The 19,711-nt window shown below is 47.3% G+C and overlaps 2 protein-coding genes across 14 annotated transcripts in view; one reads left to right on the top strand and one right to left on the bottom strand.

The window, feature by feature from the left end:
* The window catches only part of LOC311595874 (uncharacterized protein), a 171,707-nt gene that overhangs the window by 59,494 nt on the left and 92,502 nt on the right, over positions 1 to 19,711 (bottom strand). The gene's annotated exons all lie outside the window — the stretch shown is intronic.
* The window catches only part of AGFG1 (ArfGAP with FG repeats 1), a 45,960-nt gene continuing 39,157 nt past the window's right edge, over positions 12,909 to 19,711 (top strand). For 5 of the 13 annotated variants that reach the window (XM_084778943.1, XM_084778937.1, XM_084778936.1 and 2 more), the window contains exon 1: positions 12,909 to 13,370. In XM_084778943.1, coding sequence (XP_084635069.1) covers positions 13,204 to 13,370 — 167 coding nt within the window. In that variant the 5' untranslated portion in view covers positions 12,909 to 13,203. Of the gene's footprint in view, positions 13,371 to 17,661; positions 17,843 to 19,711 lie in introns of all 13 variants that reach the window. The other 8 variants (XM_084778935.1, XM_084778945.1, XM_084778944.1 and 5 more) reach the window with 3 other exon arrangements.

Genomic DNA, 19,711 nt, shown 5'->3' with positions numbered 1-19,711 from the left:
AGCCTGCACTGACCTGAACTTGCTATGTACACCAGTCTGGCCTAGAACTCATAGAGAGCCACAGGCTTCTACCTCCCAAGAGTTGGGATTAGCCAGGTATGGTGGGGCATGCCTGTAATTCCAGAACTCAGGAAGGCAGAGGCAGGTGGATCTTTATGAGTTTGAGGCCAGCCTGGTCTACAAAGCTCATCCAGGACAGCCAAGGCTACATAGAGAAACCCTGTCGGGGGTGGCGGGATTGGGGGGGGGGTGTTGGGATTAAAGGCATGCTCCACCATGCCCACTCTACTTTTTTGCCTCTAAAACCAGTGGTTCTCAACCTTCCTAATACTGTAACACTTTAGTACAATTTTTCATGTTGTGGTGACTCCCACCCATAAAATTACTTCATTGCTACTTCATAGCTGTAATTTTGCTATAATGATAAGAATCATAATGCAAATATCTGATAAGTAGAATATCCAACATATGAACTCCTGTGTTGAGAACCACTTCTCTAATGGTAATAAAGGAGCTTAGGTTTTGCAGAAAGTCCAATGTGAAGAAGACAGGAGAGGCAGGTGGGGAGGGGGATGCTGACAGGTTAGTAGTTACAGAGGTAGATAATGGAAACACTTATTGATAGGTAGGAGGGGTTCAGAAAAATTAAGACAGAAGGTCTGAGGCCTATAAATATGATCAAACTTGAAGCTTCCCAAAACAAACAAACAAACAACTGTTGTCCTAGCCTTTGTCATCCTTAGGAGCATTTCAGCAGGAGTGGTCAGGGTTCTTAACTATTCCACATGGCCGCAGGTGTAGGAACGCAGCTATTCAAAGAACTCCTAGGAGAGACTACTGCCCTAGAAAGAGAGGTCTCTTGGCCTCAGATGTGCCAAGGAAAGCCATCAGGAAGTTTAAATGGAACTACAGGGATCAGTCACATGAGGACAGAGGCAAGGTCGAAAGACCAGTGAGCCAAACAAAGGCACAGCTCCCGGCCACCTGGATCACCTGGAGCAATCAGGTGCCGGTGAGGAATGGTACAAGGGTGACCGATGCCCTACAGGCCATCCAGGCAGAACAGGTGACCATAGACCACACCTTTAGCATTGCTGAAGAGGTCCCTCTTGCCTTCCTGGCTATTTGTGTTCAAAGCACAAAATGAGGGGCTAATCTAATTTTTCAAAGACCGGAAGAGGACAAGATATGATTCCACTTCTTCAGAGGTGCCCAGGTTGAAACTTACAGGTTTTCTGGCTATGGTGAAGTGTGGGCGGGTAGATTATGCCCCAGGAATCCACAGAATAGCCTCGCCACTATCCGTGTCAACAGTGGGGGTGGTGGAAGCCATTTAATTGTCATAGCAACTTTCCTGAGGTTTGGTAAAGTTTCTCATTTTTTAGGTGAGGAAACTGAGGCACAGAAAATTCCAACAAATTGCGGAAGGTTGGAACTGAGACTGACTCTAAAGTCCTTCCTTCATTGCTATCCCCATCTCCTCAAGGGCAGGAACACAGGGGAGAGTCCAGGACCACTTGAAGATGGACTTCCTAAAAACACACGGACACAATACTCCATCCACTTCCTCTGGGTAGTTAAACATTAGTAAATGGAGATGTCATTTCTGTGGTGAGCGGCAGGGGGCGGGGTGGGGGGGTGGCAGTTCATCTGATAAATGGACTGAACTGAACTGACCTTCATTGCATATTTACTCAGAACAAATAAAAATTTGGGGTGGACTGAGTAAACCAGAGCCCTTGGTAGGGGCTGTGGACTGACTTCCAGGCCACTTCGACCACCGCAGAGACGCCAGCCAATCAAAGTGGAGTAGTGCTCTAGTCAAGGAAGATGAACGGGAGGGGATTTTTGAGTATAGAAGCTTCTGGAAATTGCAGCCAAATCAGGGCTGTGGCTGATGTGATGGCCTTGAGGCGACACTCACAAAATGAAGGGGGAGTTCAAACTCCGAGAGTAGTTTATTTACAGTAAAAATGCCTGTAGGTATGCTCTTTACACTTGCTCCAGAGGTCACCTCATTTCTATGGCATCTCACTCCAACCTCTCAGCGTGGCACCAGTGACAGGTTGCAACAGGAATGCTTTTCAGATTGCATATTCATAGCTTTTCCCCGTGGGGGATAGTGTGTTCCCGCATGAGTGAGTGCCTGCGCTCATGCATGTGTGCGAGAATTTCAGGTAACTTCCCTGGTCTGAGTAACTTTTCAGGTGAAGAGCTCTTCTGTGAGGAAAGGAAGGCTGGGGGGGGTGGGGTGGGGGGGGCGTGGCAGCATCCTTCCAGAGGAGGCAAGCTTCGGGTCAAAGGAACCCAGCGGAGCCTTGTCCCTAGATTGAACTGGGAAGAGGGAATCTGGACTTTGGACTTTGGCCATCAGCCTTTTCCGGGTCTGACACAGAACAGGGGTGGATTCCCAAGAAGAGGTTACAATAGTGACCAGGCTACCGGTGGTGGAGGTTAATGGAGTAAGCGTTCTCTTGGCCTGACCTGGGGAAACCACTAAAGGGCTTATTTTGAGTGTCCAACCTGTCACGGTGGGGGAGGGGGAGGGGAGCGGCAGGAGCTGAGGCAGTTGGTCACCTTGTATTCGTAATCAGGAAGCAAAGAAAGAGATGAACGCTTGCACTCAGATCATGTTTTTTCTTCCCTTCAGTCAGTCTGGGATCTCAGCCCACGGGACCTCACTGCCCACCTTTGCGGGAATATTCCCACATCAATGATCATACCGGAGAAAATATCTCACAGATGCGCCCAGAGGCTTGTCTCTTAGGTGATTCTGGATCCTGCCAGATTGATCATCTGGTTAAATTGGCTAAATTATGGCCTAAAACAAAAACAACACTCTGGAGGCAGAGGCAGGCAGATGGATCGCTGTGAGTTCGAGGCCAGCCCGGTCTACCTGGTCTACAAAGCGAGTCCAGGACAGCCATGGCTACACAGAGAAACCCTGTCTAAAAAAAAAAAAAAAAAAAAAGAAGAGCAATAGAGAAAAGAAAAAAAAACCACAAACAAACAACAAAGCAAAAACCAAACCAAAACCAAAACTAAAACAAAACAAAACAAAAAAACTCCCGCTTCCTTCTCAGTCCAGACCCACCACTTCCCAGCTCCAGGACTGTGGCACAGTCATTGGCAGCCTTAATTTTCACCTGTAAAATGGTCCTAACAATAAAACCTACCTGCAAAGGACTAATAGAGGTCACTGTACAGAAGGTGCTTAGTAGCAGGAAATGTCAGAAATTATTATTGAAGTGTCACCTGTGTTGTTCTGGGCAAATCACGCATCTCATCTTAGGAGGGACAGCAACACCGGTGGCTCACAGGAGGTACTTTATGCTCAGTTCACCCTAAGTTGTATCAAAGCCACTGCCTGACTGCTGGAACTTGGTGAGAGAAGTGACGAGTGTTTTAGAGACCCATTTTTAAAAATATCTCCATCTGGGCCAGGTTCTCACCAAGCTTGGCAAGATGAGTTTGATCCTTGTGCCCTACATGGTAGAAAGAGAGAAATCACTCCTGATTTCCACATGGTACTGTGACACACACATGAACATGTTTGTGTCCGTGTGTGTATACAACATGTAATAATAAAATATCCCTTCAAGTGGAGAAGCAACAGGAAGGGTCTTTTTGCCTTTTCCTGTGGGAACAGAAAGCCCTGTGGGGAGGGGTTTCTTTCTGATAACTAGAACAGGGTTTCCCCCACACACCCCACAGGGGCTTCTTTCTTTCCCCTGAACCAGAAGGGAAGCTCCCCTTTCTCTTTTCAGTCGTGGGCAAGAACAACGTCCCATTGACAGTGTGAATGGAGCGTTTCTTACCCCAGACTCTTCCTGTTGCTGAGGCAGGAGCTTTTTCTCTTTCCCTTTGGCTGCCAAAGACTGTGACTCAAGTTCTGTTCTGGCCAACAGGATGGCCTGGGAGTCTTGATTCTGGCACAGTCTGACAAGGAAGGAAGGCTGCTTGGTGCAGTCTCCAGGCTGGGTCATTGCTGGATGTCATTTCTCAGATGGGCAAGTCTGACGACTGTCCCTCCTTCACCTACCCGGAAGCAATCTGACCACCCTGTGGCATCTGCTCCTTTCACGGTATCTTCCATCACCCCAGTTCTTCTGGCCTCTGAGTTATCTGGCCTGTTATACTTTTCATGGGAGCCCCCCACCCCCACCCCCACCCCCACCCCAGACACTGTGTCTCGTTCCCCGTCTGACAGATAGCTGACGCTCAGTACACAGACGCTGACGGAAGCCTGGAAGCTACTGCTGGTTTCCCTTACAGGCCTAGGAACTGCTTTTCTGATAAGTGAATAATAAAGCCCGAGGAGATTGCTTTGAGTTTCTGGAATGGCCTGAGGTGAGCTCCTCGTTAACCAACTGGAGAGTCTTCTATGGCCCAGCAAAGTAAGAAACACAAGGCGCCAGGTCCCAGGACTCTCTGAGCACACTGAATTCAGCTGGCAAGAGACAGTTAAAAATGAGTACAGACAAGAGAATTCAAGTAGAAGCAACAAAGTAGGTCTTCAGCAGCAGGGGCAAGTGCTTAGTGTGCAGGTATGACAGGGAGACAGACACCTGTGACAGGGAGGCAGCAGCCAGGTGACTGCCTGTCAGCCTTGGTGGTGAGGAAGGCACTCACAGCTGTCTGGTTTTGACACTCTGGGTGCTGTCTGCACAGTACCCAGAAAGCACCCTATTTCCAGGAAGTGCATGCCGACGGCCTGGTTCTTAGTAATTTCTTCCCCCACCCTCCCCTTTCCAGCCCACTGCTTTTTGAAAATTGAAAAAGTCAAGCCAGGAAGCAATGTTAAAAAATAAGCAGACCACAGCTGATGCAAGGCACTGTTGAAAGAAAAGGAGAGGAAAATATCACGATGATTTTTCCACGGTGCTTCATACTCGAGTGGTTATCTGCCATGTGAAACCTGCAGGGGGCCTGGATGAGTGGGTGGGGCCAACATCAACTCTTCCTTTGTGTTACTTACACGGGCCATAACGATTAATATGGACTCCTTGGCCAAAAGCCAGGGGGTGTGGGGGTGGGAGGGGGTAGGAACTGGGGGCGAGTGGAGTCATGCCATGGGAAGGGAAGAATGCCCATCCAAAGAGAAATCCCACAACCCAGGTTTCCCTGCACTCTACATCCTCCTTGCCATCAGTTAACTCCCGCCTCTTCGCAGACTCAGTCTCAGCTGCCTCAGGAGCCTGAGGTGAAGGAACAGTTGAAGACAAGAATGGAAAGGGGTAAGGCCAGGCATGGTGGCACATGCCTCTGATATCCCAGTGCTCGGGAGGTGGAGGCCGGCAGATTGCTGTGAGTTCGAGGCCAATCTAGTCTACAAAGAGAGTTCCAGGACAGCCAGGGCTACACAGAGAAACCCTGTCTTGAAAAACCAAAAATAGCCAGGCATGGTGGTGCAAGCCTTTAATCCCAGCAATTGGGAGGCAGAAGCAGGTGGATCGCTGTGAGTTCGAGGCCAGCCTGGTCTACAGAGGGAGTCCAGGGCAGCCAAGGCTATACAGAGACCCTGTCTCGAAAAGCCAAAAAAGAAAAAAAAGAAAAAAAACTACTACTACTACTTCTACTACTACTACTACTACTACTACTACTACTACTACTACTAATAATAATAATAATAATAATAATAATAATAATAAATGGAGAGCAAAGCTCGCTGACATCCAGCCCAAATGGAATGGTGCTTGGGGAAAATTCTGGAGGCCTCTTTGAAGCTCTGAGCTATAATTTTTGGGGCCAGGCAAGACAATCAGGCTTTGGAAGTGATTGGAAGGAAAGTCGGTAGCCACAGAGAGAGAATTCATGCTTACTTTTCTCCTGTTTGTTTATTTATTTATTTTGGTTTTTCAAGACAGGGTCTCTCTGTGTAGCCTTGGCTGTCCTGAACTTGCTTTGTAGACCAGGCTGGTCTTGACCTCACAGCCATCCACCTGCCTCTGCCTCCCGAGTGCTGGGATGAAAGGTGTGCACCACCACGTCCGGCCCTTTTTCTTTTCTTTCTTTCTTTCTTTTTTTTTTTTTTTAAGATTCTGATAAAAAGAAAAGTCAAAATGGGCCTCAAAATGAAGATATCTTTAAAAAGTAGTTAAACTGCTACAGACTCCTGTTTTTGAATACTTTGTGCTCATAAGTGGCATATTTATTAATTTATTTTTTGTGGTACCCAGGCATATCAGTTACTTTTCTGTTGCTGTGATAAAACACCACATCCAAGGCAACTTATCAAAGAAAGGTTTATTTGAGCTTCCAGTTCTGAGGGCTAAGAGGCCATGATGGCAGGGAGGCAGGGCAGCAAGTGGCAGGCCTTAGCAGCAGGAACAGAACGTGACAGCTCACAACCTTTACTGTGAGCAACAAGCTGAGAAAGCAAACAGGAAGTGTAGAGTGTCTATAAACACATAGAGCCCACCCCCTAGTGACATACTTCCTCCAGCAAGGCTCCACCTCCCAAAATTTCCACACTCTCATAAAACAGCACCACCAAAAGGGGACCACGCATTCAAATATCTGAGCCTATGCTGGACACTGTCATTCAAACCAATGCACGAGGGTTGAACGTAGGACCCTGAGCGTTTTGAGCAAGTATGGTGCCGCTTATCTACTTCCTTGCTGTTAAGACAATCAAAAGAGCGACAAAACTCTGAGACAGATTCTCACTAAATTGCCAAGATAGGTCTTGAACTTGCCATCCTCCTGCCTCAGCTTTCTGAGTGGTTGGGAATGCAAGCCCATAACACCATGCCTGTCCTGTCAGGACCACATTAATCATCTCTGTACCATTCCAAGTTTAGCAGAGGTGGCGTAGAAGCGAGCACCCACGGTATTATTTTGAAGTCCTTTCACGGGGTGGAGGTGGGATACGGTGGCTACAAGTTAGTCTCTAGGGGTAAGCTTCTGAACACGTGGCCCTGTTTCCAGCCTCCTGTTCTCTGCTGATTTGTGGCATGTGAGCAAGCCTCTACCATATACTCCCGGTCCCATGAACGCAGCCATACCTTCCCTGCCATGGTAGGTTTGAATGCCCCCACAACCAGGAGCCAAAATAAGCCCTTCGCTCTTTGAGTTGTTTCTGTCCAGGATATATAGGGTTGTAGTAATGCAAAAATAGGTGACATAAAACTTAGACCTTTGACGTCCAAGAAAGCCAAATAAGGCAACCATGCTATTGGCTACCTAAGTCCAAGCTACTGCAAATATGAACTGAGTACGCTGCAGGTAGCAAGGAGGACCACGGGGACAGGTTCCTGTCTGGCAGTGGATCTCTGTGACTCTGTGAAAACAGGTTTTGTCAGAAGGCTGAAGTGTGGTCCTCCATGAAGCAGAAGCCTTCTTCTCCAGGGGCTGAAACCTCCGCCAGGCAAGCCGTGGGGTTAGCTAATGCTTACAATGGCTCTGCTCTCCAAGGGCCTGGCCTGCAGCTTGGAGGGTGAGTTGGCCGCTGGCTCCTGGCTCTGTGGGGCCTCTCGAATACCAGGGTTTGTTCAGCACATTTTCTCTGACTCACGCCTACAGATAAGACAGGGAAGGGCCTTGGAGCGACGCAGTCAGCATTCATGGAGGTTTTAGATTCTTTTTTTTTTTTTTTAAACCATTGGGGTTTTGATTTCAGACATTGCAAGATCCTTAATAAAACCACTGCAGCTTTGGCAGCACTTGTCCTCATTCTGGGAGCCAAAACAGCAAAACAACAACAAACAGAATGCTGAACCCTGCTGCCTCAGACTGAGGGGAGCTTTACTATCTGGCAGTTTGTCGCTGCATCTTGTCTAGTCACTAACTAATATTTACTGAGCCCTTTCTAAGTGCCAAGAGCATGTTAGGTGCTGGCGAAATAATGTAGTTCTGGGACCTGGTATCCAGTCTCTTCCTGAATAAAGCCTGCAGGGTTGCCTGCTTGTGTGTGTGTGTGTGTGTGTGTGTGTGTGTGTGTGTGTGTGTGTGCATGTGCTCTCGAGCAAGTGTGTGTGTGTGTGTGTGTGTGTGTGTGTGTGTGCATGTGCTCTCGAGCAAGTGTGTGTGTGTGTGTGTGTGTGTGTGTGTGCATGTGCATGTGCTCTCGAGCAAGTGTGTGTGTGTGTGTGTGTGTGTGTGTGTACAGCAGGATGAGAGATGTAAATGAAAACCACAATGTAGTATAAATAGCCACGACACTGAGTGCTGTAAAGAAGAGGTAATTGGGCTATCAATATATATTATGGGATGGGACTTGGTTAGGTAGATCTCTGAAAAAAGATCTTGAGCTAGGACCAGGTGATGTGTAAAAAAAACTCATCGGGAGGGGAGAGTGCATATAAAACTAGACGCAGGAATGGAGAGCAATGGTAAGACTTACAGTGGTACCCAAAGGATGTGCGGTTGGGCCAGGGAGACATAACTTGGTAGACAAGAAGCCTCGTGGATGGGTAGCTCAGTTCTTGGTAGAGCACTTCTGTTACACGCAGAAGGAGACAATCTGAAGGACAGCACAAAATCGAGGCCTGTGGCACAAGTTTGTAATCCCACCCTGGGCAGGTGGACGTGGGAGGACCAGAAATTCAAGGTCATCCTAGCCCACATGGTGCGTTTCAGGCCAATCTGGGCTACAGAAAAGAAGAAGCCACCTGGGTTTTCATCTTAAAAGCAACATGAAGTCACTGAAAGGCTTAACAGGGGGTGGGAGGAGTTTGTTTTTTGTTTTGTTTTTTGTTTTTTTTTTTTTGGTAGGGGAATGCCTGAATTACATTTGCATTTTGAAAAGATTATTCTGGGCGGTGGTGGTACATACCTTTAATCCCAGCACTCTAGGGAGGCAGAGGTAGTTGGATTGCTGTGAGTTCGAGGCTAACCTGGTCTACAAAGTGAGTCCAGGATAGCCAAGGCTACACAGAAAAATCCTCTCTCGAAAAACCAAAAAAAGATAGAAAAGATTATTCTGGCTGCGGAGCTGAGATCTTTTCAGGTAATTTCTGCTCTGCAAATCCACTGAACACAGCGTGGAGGGGCCAGAAGAGATAGAAGCTGCTGCCTTGCAGTCAGATCAGGGTTTGAGTCCCAACTGTATACCTCACTGATCACACGGCCACAGAGCAGACAACCTTTTCAGGGCGTCAGTTTCCTTGTCTATAAAATGGGATAATAATCTCTCTCCTGTTCGTGAGAGGCTCAAAGGAATGAAAATAAATAAAGCCCTCCTACGTCACAAGCTACTCTCTGTTTAAAAAGTAGAAATTGATTTCTTAATTGATTTCTTGCCATATAGTAAGAAAGCTAACAGTCAGTGGGCCAGTTTTTTCTTAGACAAAACACCTTGGACTTCACATGAATTTCAGCTGGCTGTACATCCATCGTTTGGCAATCATCGCTCTTCAACAACAAACACAGGACAAACACAACCACTCATTTAACATAGTTGTGTAAGCTGCCGCTGCTTCCTAGTCTGCTATTTACTAGACGATGGACCACAGGAGAGAGGAACAGCCAGGAAGCAGACAGATGACAAGTGAGCCCTGCAAAAATGGAAGCCAAGGGTTGTGGGAGGGGGTGTGCGGGGCTGGGGAGGGTATGGGGGGTGGGGGGGGGGAAGAGGTGTGAGAGATGTTTGCCGGTAACCCTTAAGAGACTATGGTGGTGTCCTCTGGTCAGCGAGCATGATGTCAGCACTTTTGTTCTGTTCTGATAGGCCTGCATTCTGCATACTCTCTCGTCTCTTGGCCAACCCCGGGACCCTTAGGTTTTGCTAAAACATACAAGAGCCCTACTCATAGCCTCCTCCGGCCAGTGGTGAGATGATTGCAGTCAATGACGATGTGCAATGGATCAAATATGTATCCGCCCTTGATTCATAACGATGCTTAAAAACTGTGATCGCTCTGGGAAGATGAAGTGAGACCCATAAAGGATGGCCTTAGAAAACTGAGAGCAAAGGCAAGGAATCCAGTATTTGTCTTGTGTGTGTGATGTATATGTTAGTATATGTGAGGACATTTTTCTGATTGATTGATTGATTGATTGATTGAGGCAAGACCTTACCATGTAGTCTTGGCTGTCCTGGAACTCGATGTGTAGAGTGGGCTGGTCTTGCCCTCACAGAGACCCACTTGCCTCTGCCTCCTGAGTGCTAGTATTAAAGGGATGTGCCACCATGTCTGGCTTGGTTTCTTGACTGTTTGCACGGGGAATATAATATCTCAGCTTAAAATAGAAGAAATGGGAACAACGGAGCCAGACTATCATCATTTTGTATTTGTGACTGTAGGCGTTAATTGTCGGTGGCTGCTAACATCACAGAAAGACACCCCAGCTGCATGCTTCCCAATGGGAAAACGTAATGCTCTTGCCAAAACTGGGCCGGATACAAATAAGCTAGATCTAACCTCCTATCTGTAGAAAACAGAGAGGATGGGGGTATGTTCAATGACACAGACAGAGACTGTAGGGGGAAAAGAGAGAATGTGCGCAAAAGAGACTGTATGGAGCACACCAGCTGTTAACTGCTCTAGAGGTGGTGGGGCCTGGGAGGATGGCACTCATAAAAGGGGCGGAAGAAAGTCTCACCCGACAGCATCGCATGAGTCAAGGGCCCAATCACAAGGGCATGTGGCAGACAAGCTGGAGAGGAAAAAACATGGCTTCCCATAGAGGCATATGAACAAACACGAGGAATCTGAAGTCAACACGCTCCTGTCTGCCACCCCTGGGAGAAGCATGAAAACACAGTCCAAGGACAATCCAGTGATTTTAAAGAAACTGAGGTCACAAAGCTCTTGGTCTCGGTCTCTTGGAGTTTTCTCAGAGGCACTCAGAAATCTCCTTACATGACTCCCTGCTAGGACTGTATTCTGATGCTACCTAACTATAATTGTACACAGAGTCAAGGAAAATATTAAACTCTAAAAAAAAAAAAAATACTGATAGTACAGCTAACACAACAGTGGTGGGACATCTGATGATTTCTGAGGACTTATTCCTAATTTTCTATGTGTGCTAGTTGTAGTGGCATGGAGGGGTGGGGGGAAGGAGGGAAGGAGAGAGGCAGGGGGAGGGGGAGGAGAGGGGGGAAGGGGTGATGGAGAGGGAGAGGGGAACTCTTATTTTTCCAGGGCTGGGCTCAAACCAGGGCCTGCTTATACAAGACGAGTGTTCTGACACTGAGCTAAATTCTTGGTCCTGACCTTTTCAGTAATAGATTTGTTTTAGGATAAATGATATGACAGCAACAGTTGACTTTAAATTGGGAAAGAGGACAGACAGGCTGGGTAAAGGTTTCAATAAAGCAAGATGAGGCACGAGCTGATAATTGCTGAAGGTGGACTTGGGATACTGAGGAGAGTCGGGACCTCAGGACCTCAGCATAGTTTAATATTTTTCATGAAAAGTTCAGAAGCACATTAGCCAACCTATCTGCCCCCCCACCCCTTAATAATAATGTCATTTACTCTTACTAATAATGTTACGTTAATCTGCCGGCTCCCTGGGCTGACTCAGCACTTCCAGCTAAGAGACTTGAATTCTCCTCTTGTGAAAACCACTCTGTTTGTGGTGGGGGACAGGGACAGTATTCTCTAGAAGTCTCTCCATACTCCTTTGATAAATGAGGGCACAGATGGTTTCTCATACCTTAAGGCAGTGGTTCTCAACCTTCCTAATGCTGCGACCCTTTAATACAATTCCTCATGTTGTGATGGACCCCCCAACCATAAAATTATCTCCATTGCTACTTCGTAGTTGTAATTTTGTTACTGTTATGGACAGTAATGTAAATGATTGCGGCTCCTCTAAAACTAATGTTTGACCTTCAGGTTGAGAATCAGTGCACTAGGGGCTGGCTGGCAGTGACTGTCTGCAGCAACAAAAAGTGGGTGTTGCTGCTGGACTGGGTTGGAACTCTGGCTTCCACAGGTGAATATCATAGTAAATTTACCCCAGTGCATCAGACTCTCCCACCTGGTGGCACGGAAATACGAACCAGGCTTAGCTCAAAAGCGCAGCCAAGAAGATAGCAAGATACATGTCACGCATCCATTTCCACAAACAAGGAGCTCAGAGCCTTCAGTTCAGGAAAGTGTACAAGGAGCAGGCCGTCTGCAGCCTGAAGGGAGAGTCCAGAGCAGGCAGGAAACTACTTCAAATAACCGTAGGTGCCTGTGAAGGAACCATGAAATACAACATAGTAATCTGGGAGGGGGAGGAGAGGGCAGCTCCCAGAGAGGCGAGCTGCAACCATGGAGAGTGATCTGGGGCCGTCTGGCTGGTTGAACCTCATGTGACCAAAATGAAATAGCTTGTTGGGGTGGGGGTGGGGGGGTGATCTGGCTGGTCCTCCCCAAGCAGCAGACGGTCCCATTCCTCTCTACCTCCCTGGAGATCTGGCAATGCGTGACGATATTTGGTTATCGTACCTTGGGAAAGTGAGGGGCCGCGCCGTTATGGCATTTAGTGGACAGAGAGTCCAGGCATGCTTCCCTCCAAACTATGTCAGGAGCGGCGAAGTTGATAAACCTTGTTTGCTACCCAGAGAACAGCAAGGGCAGGAATGAGAAAGAAGTAAGCTGAGCTGGAGAGAAATCTAAGTCTAGAGTAAATGAGTGAATGGAATGGAGTGGAAGCAGGCGGCTAGGCTAGACTCTGCTGGTGAGGAATTTGGAGGGAGTTACTCCTAAAGCAGAGGGAAGCTGTCGGGTACATTTCTGCCGGGAGGAAGATAGGCTATGTGAAGCGCGTAGCACGTTCTGGCACCCAGTGGATGGATAAGGTCTGTTATTGTCACCATTGTGTCTTCTCTACCCCGCCCAGCTCCGACCCCTGCAGCAGCGTGGCCGCAGTGACTCCTCCCGGCCAGTTGAGGGCGCCGGCTCGCACTTGGCCGCCGGCCGCCCGAGGCGGGCCTCCTCTTGTCTCTCCCGCCCCGCTCCCCCCGCCCCCCCTCGTCTTTTCCCCCTTAGGAGAAGTCGGGAAGGTGGCGGCGGCGGCGGCTGTAGTGGCGGTTGTCCCGCCCGGCCGGTTGGTGTGACCGGTCGGCGCGTGCTGCGCAGCGGCCGCGTCTCGTCCAGCCGAGAGGAGCGGAGCGGAGCGGAGGCCGAGGCCGAGGCCGGACCCCGCGCGGGCGGAGGGCGGAGGCGGCGGAGACCAGGGCGGCCCGTGGGAGGGTGCGCGGGGCCCGGGCTGCGCCGCCGGCTCCCGGCCCTGCCGGCCTCCTCGGTCGGAGCCGCGGCCATGGCGGCCAGCGCGAAGCGGAAGCAGGAGGAGAAGCACCTGAAGATGCTGCGGGACATGACGGGGCTGCCGCACAACCGCAAGTGCTTCGACTGCGACCAGCGAGGCCCCACCTACGTGAACATGACGGTCGGCTCGTTCGTGTGCACCTCCTGCTCAGGCAGCCTGTGAGTGCGGGCGGGGGACCGGGGGTACCGGGCCGGGGCAGCGGGGCCCGTTGGGGATGCGGCCGGCCTGGGCCTCGGGGGCCTCGGGGGCCTGGGGAGGTGGGGGTGGGGGGGAAAGCGCAGGATGCTCTTTCGCTATGGCCCGGCGAGGGTCCAGCCTTGGGGGTGGCCGGCGTGGGTGGGGCGTGGGTGGGGTCGGGGTCAGCGAGCGGCGCGCCCGACGGAGCATCCCGGCTTCCCGCCGCCCAGCGGGCGTGGCCGGGCCTCGGGTGGGTTGGGGGGGGTGCAGGCCCGGAGCAGCCCCAGGAGGGCCGTACGGGGCCTTTTGTGCGACCCTCAGCTCCGCGGTTCTAAGCCCGGCATCTGCTCGGCCCCGTGGAGCCGGTGGGAGGGGAGAGAGCAGGGGCGCAGAAACTGGGGCTCTTTCGCAGTTCCACAGCACCTAGGTAACTGGGACTGCGGGCTGGGGCCTGGGGGCGAGCCCGGTGTTGATGGCTGAGATGTGAATCCCAGGAGAAAAGTTCTCCCCTCGAGGGAGGTTGGCAGGAAAAGCATGAGGGTTATGGCTGCATGGTTCCTAAGTGTCCCGAGTCGGGGAAAGTTTTACGGGAAATGGGGTATCAGGAGTTGTGTGGTTCAAAATAAGTAAGGATGGAGCTCGAAGAGATTTCTGGCTCAGTACCTTAGTGTCCCAGCTGTATGGAGAAATGGGGACAGGGAAGACAATATTGAGAGAGAAGATAGCTTATGTCTGGGCCTCTCTGTTTAAGCTGGAACTCGCTGTATAGACGGGTCTGGCCTCGAACTCACAGAGATCCCCCTGCCTCCACCTTCCTAGTGCTAAGGCTAAAGGTGCGCACCACCACGCCCTGCTTGATAGGTGTTTTTATTCCTGTGAAGTTTTACTTAGAAAGGTTGCTGGTGATTCAGGAACTGATTAGATGCTATTACACACTAGTTATGTTAAATTCGATATAAGTTATTAGTGAACTGGTAGTTAATATTCCTTGGATCTTTAAAAAAAAATTACCATGTGTCACAGTGTGGGGGCATGTGGGTCTGATTTGCATACCTGGGTTCCATTTTACAGGCTGAGCCTTTTCACTGGCCCTCCCCAAAATTTTCAGTACACGGTTAATAACAGTGTACCTCATAGGTGGGAAAGAATTTCTAAAAAGTTGAGAAATGTTGGACATGGCTAGTAGTTCACTGTTGGCCTTTCTTTCCCCATTTTAAATCTGGGCGAGTAGTCATCCTTGGTTCTCCATGAGTATTACATTATTTTGGGTGGTACCTATTAGGTTTTGGAAGAAGCTTTAGGGTGTGGTTTGCATTTACATTCTAATGGAGACAGTGGAAATGCTTAAGTAAGGAAAGTGTCAGGGTGGTATGCTGAACTTGGGAGTACTGTAGTAAAACAAAACAGTCCCAGGAGTTACTTTCAGGTCTGTAGTTAGAATTTGCCACAGCTACATGGAAAGTAGGAGATAGTGTGTGTGGTTCATGGTTTTCATTCATAAATGAAATAAAGTTAGGACATTATAGTCACTTATGTTAGACAATGTCGTTTGTAAGAGTAAGCTGATAGTCCAGTTTATTTACTGTGTGCTTAAGAAGTATGCCCTGTTTTTGCTAAACATGAGGTCCTTTGATGCATTTGAGTCTTTGGGTTGATATACATGCATATTTACATATATATATATAATTTATTGCTCTAGATTTGACATGTCTTTAGAGCTGTTTATAAGTACATAGGAGGAAAATATTTTCAGTGTGTTAGAAACATTAGATGTATAGGATCTATCAGTGTAATTCTTGTTTGTTTGTTTCCCTCAGGGTTTCTCTGTAGTCCTGGCTGTCCTGGAACTCCCTCTGTAGACCAGGCTGGCCTTGAACTATAGTGCTCTGCCTTCCTCTACCTCCACCTCCAGAGTGTTGGAATTACAGGCATGTACCACCACCACACCTGACCCAGATCCATAGTTATTAACCCTGCACAGAACTCAACTCCATATGGATCAAGGACCTCAACATAAGGCCAGATGCACACTACCTCCTAGCTCTTTGGTGTCGTTTTTTAAAGTTACACTTGTTTATATTGTATGTAGACATTTATTTTCTGTACACATGTGCATACAGTAACACTTGGATGGCTGTCAGAGGAGTGATTGTAGGATCAGCTCTCTCACCATGTGGATATTGGAGATGGAACTAGGTCACCAGGCTTGGTGGCAAGTGCCTTTACTCCACGGTCTCTGGGCTGCCAGTATAATTGTTTATTTTAAGGAACCTCCCTCCCCCAACCCCCCATGAGTTTCCTAGCTTTGGAATATATGAAGGTTCATAAGGAGACTTTGCAGAGGACTGAGGTCTGAGGAAAGATCTTCAAAGTTCCAGGTAGCAGCAGCTTTGTGTAGGAAAGTGGAGTATTGAGGAGCTAGGTGAGCCTGCTTTTCATTTTGCCTCTAAAAAGCTGTGTAATTAATATTGAAAATATCACTCAGTAGTTTTTTTTCTCATATATGAAGTAGTGAGAATAAAGGTTTCTGATGCAGATTTGCTTTCCATCCTATAGAGACAGAACCTCATGCAATGTCTGCTACCTAGTAGCTGCCCAGTACGTGTTACTCACACAAGGGAGATGATGAGTCTGTTAGATCTTTTGGGCTGTAACAGGAATCCTGACTCAAATTGACTTAAAAATATGAAAGCAGTTTGCTGATTGGGTTTAAGTGATATTTCATTTCCCTCATCTGAAAAGATGGTTGCCCCAAGCTCCTGGAGCCACAAACTGCACTTGAGTCTAGTTGGGTTAGCCAGTGTCGCCTGCATGCTCTGTTCTCTCGTTAGTAGAACAGGGATGCCCAGAGTTCCTAGTTGAGAAGGCTCAGAGTCCTGTGAAGAAGGCGTGGGTGCTGCAGCTGCAGCCGTGGATGCTCTGCTGTAGCATTTGGGGAAACGAGATCCTGAGGGTTTTTACCTTTGGAAAGCCATAATGCTGGAAAACAGTTTAGGAAGAATCAAATACTAGATTTGTGTTTCTTATGTAGATAATATGGTGGAATCGAAAGAGTAAGCCATGTACATGTTGGCTTAGATCCATTCCCTTGGTTTAAGATTTAAATTGTGATGATAGCATACTGTATGCTCATGGTTGTTAAGTGGGAATAGCACATGTGTTGTGTTCACTTACTGAACACACTGTGTTTGAGCAGTGGGTGGGCAAGGCTGAAGTAAGGCTTGTGGCTGCCAGTGCCTGACTTCTCTAGCAGTCACTGCATAGGTAAGCAGTGTCTGGTACATAGGTCTGCGGTGTAAGTAAATGGTGTTCTATACTTTAAGATAATAGATAAAATAACCTTTTTTTTTCATTTCTTCGATACTATCTTTGTTTAGATGAAGCTACCATTTTATTGCTGATATTACTAGATTCAAAGCTAATCTCTCTTGTATTTTTTTTTTCCTTTCCCAGATTTCTGTCCTATAGACTCAGATGGTGCTCACTCTGAATAACTGAATGTAATTCTGAAACTTTTAAGAAACTTGTGATTTAGATACAGTTCAGTGTTAGGGAGTGTTTGTTAGGGTTAATGTTTGTCGCGATTTACTGGTTTGATTCTCTCTTTCTCTATAGAATACTTAAAGGCATGAACAGGTACTCGAATCGTAAAATACCAGTAAAAACTTGCCTTCGTGGGCTGTATTAATAAGCTAGCAAGCTGGAGGTTCTGTGTGTATCTCCAGGATGGAGGCTAGGGTATGTGATAATTGCCTTTTGTTGTTGGAGACAGGCTTTCATGTAACCCAGGCTGGCCTCAAACTCACTGTGACGCCAGGAGTGGCTTTGAACTCCTGATGTTGCTACCACTGCTTCCCAAGCACTGGCTTCACAGGCCTGCACCCCCATGCCTGGCTTACCCAGCACCGGGTGGGGGGGGGGGGCAGGTGCTCTAACCACTGGGCCACACCCTACTTCTTGTTTTTGTTATATTGATACAGGGTCTCACTGTATAGCACACACTGGCTGTAAACTAGAGGCAGTCCTTCTGCCTCCGTCTCCTGAGCCGCTGGGCAGGGCCTAAGGACTAGTTTGGGATAAAAATTATTTGTTCATGGAGATTGTAAAGAGTGGAATCAGTAGCAGGAGATTGCTTTATTTTGAAAAAACAAACACATAATTTTTTAAGTGAAGGCTTAGGTAAAATAAAAAACTAACATCTGAGGAACAGTGTGCCATTCATTCATTCCTTTTTTCTTTTTCTTTGTTTCTTTTTTTTTCCCCCTGAGACAGTGGCTCACCATATAGCTAGGATGGCTTTGAATTTACCATACTTGTTTCTTAGCCTCTGGGATTACAAGTTTGTGCCATCATGCCTGACTCCAGACAACTTTTAGTCAGCCTAGGACATTGTGTGTTAGACACTGCATGGAACTTTTCCAAAGGGAAGTCAAAACATGGATTCATTCATCAGGTGGGTTAAGGGACAAGCACGTCTGGACTGATCTTTTTATGAGCTATATCTGATACTCATATTTGTGAGAACCTCTTAAGAACTAGGTATCTTGAGTTGGAGAGATGGCTCAGAGGTTAAGAGCACTGGCTGCTCTTCCAAAGGTTCTGAGTTCAATTCCCAGCAACCACATGGTGGCTCACAACCATCTGTAATGAGATCTGGTGCCCTCTTCCGGTGTCCAGGCAGACAGAACACTGCGTACATAATTAAAAAAAAAAAAAAGAACCAGCTATCTTTACCCATGTCAGTTTCTTCCCATCATACATGGTTCCGTTTCAAATGAGTGAAGTAATGACAGTCTGCGGAGCACAATGTGAATTTCTCTAATGTGTGTACAAAAGATGAGTCATTTATAGCTTTTGAGGACTTTGTAGCACCTTCCTTATGTCTTTCTTTTGCTTCCTTCCTACGCTAGAGCTATGGCCCCAGAAACACCTTACTTTACATAGTGAAAAGAAAATGTCACTTTACAATGGTGACAGGAAACCTATTGTGAATGTGGTGTACTTTAAAAGTTTGAAGGTGTTTAGTGGTGGTGATGATGGTTCATGCCTTTGTTCCTAGCACTTGGGAGGCAGAGGCTGGCAAATCTCTTGAGTTCAAGGCCAGCCTGGTCTACAGAGGGAGTTCCAGGATAGCCAGGGCTACACAAAGAAACCCTATCTCCAAAAAAAAAAAAAAAAAAAAAAAAGTTTAAAAGTAATTTGTTTAATACTTCTCAGTAAAGTATTGATCTTTTTTTTTTTTTTTTCAAGACAGGGTTTACTTTCTGTAGCCTTGGCTGTCCTGGACTCCCTTTGTAGGCCAGGCCGGCCTCGAACTCACAGTGATCCATCTGCCTGCCTCTGCCTCCCAAGTGCTGGGATTAAAGATGTGTACCACCATATCTGACAGTATTAATCCTTTTGATTTGAATGCTGCATCCTCCCCCCTTCCCCTAGACAGGGCTTCTGTATTTAGCCTTGGCTGTCCTGGACTCACTTTGTAGACCAAGCTACCCTCGAATTCACAGAGATCCACCTACCTCTGCCTCCCAAATGCTGGAATTAAAGGTGTGTGCCACCTCACCTGGCTGAATGCTGTATCTTGAAGAAGAAAAGGCTGGGGCAGGATGGGAACACTGTACAAATGGTTGCTGCCTGGGTAATTTAAGCGTGTTGTAGTAAAAAAGAATAATAGATTTCTTTTGTGTTAGTCTAAGTGTCAAGGGAAAATAGGGTACTACAAGTGAAAGAAAAGGAAAGAAAGTTTTCTTAGAATTGTTGTGTCTACTTTTCTCCATTTTTTGTTAAATTTTACAGGCTCTTTGTTGGAATTAGAATCTAAATTACTAGGGCTAGTAACGTAGGAACATGTGAAAACCTTTTCCATTTTTCTTTCCAAGCTTTTAATCTGTTGGTTCTCCCTTGGAACACTTGTTCAAAGTGTTTTTCTTATAGTTGCTAGTGTACAGTCAAGAATCTTGGAATTCTTGAAGCTCATAAAAGTCCTTAAGTCTTATAGGAATATTTTCCAAACCAGGCAGTGCACACCTTTATTCCCAGTACTTGAGAGGCAGAGGCAAGTGGATCACTGTGAATTTGAGGCCAGCATGGTCTAGGCTAGCCAATACTGCACAGAGAAACCCTGTCTCAAAAAAACAAAAAGGAAAAAGAAAAAGGAATATTCCCCAGCATTTGAAGAAAATATAACATATATATATGTTAGCTAAGTTTAAATTTGAAAAGTAATTTGATTCATTTTATTTTAATTTTACAGATTTTACTTATTTAGAAAACACCACATAGAATTTTAAAACATTAAAGGCTGGGAACAGTGGTCCTCTGC

The sequence above is a fragment of the Acomys minous genome (genome assembly GCF_964271855.1).
Source record: "Acomys minous genome assembly, chromosome: 4".
Taxonomy (NCBI): Eukaryota; Metazoa; Chordata; class Mammalia; order Rodentia; family Muridae; genus Acomys; species Acomys minous.
Note: the sequence above shows the minus strand (reverse complement) of the source record. Positions and strands in the feature narration are given on the sequence as shown.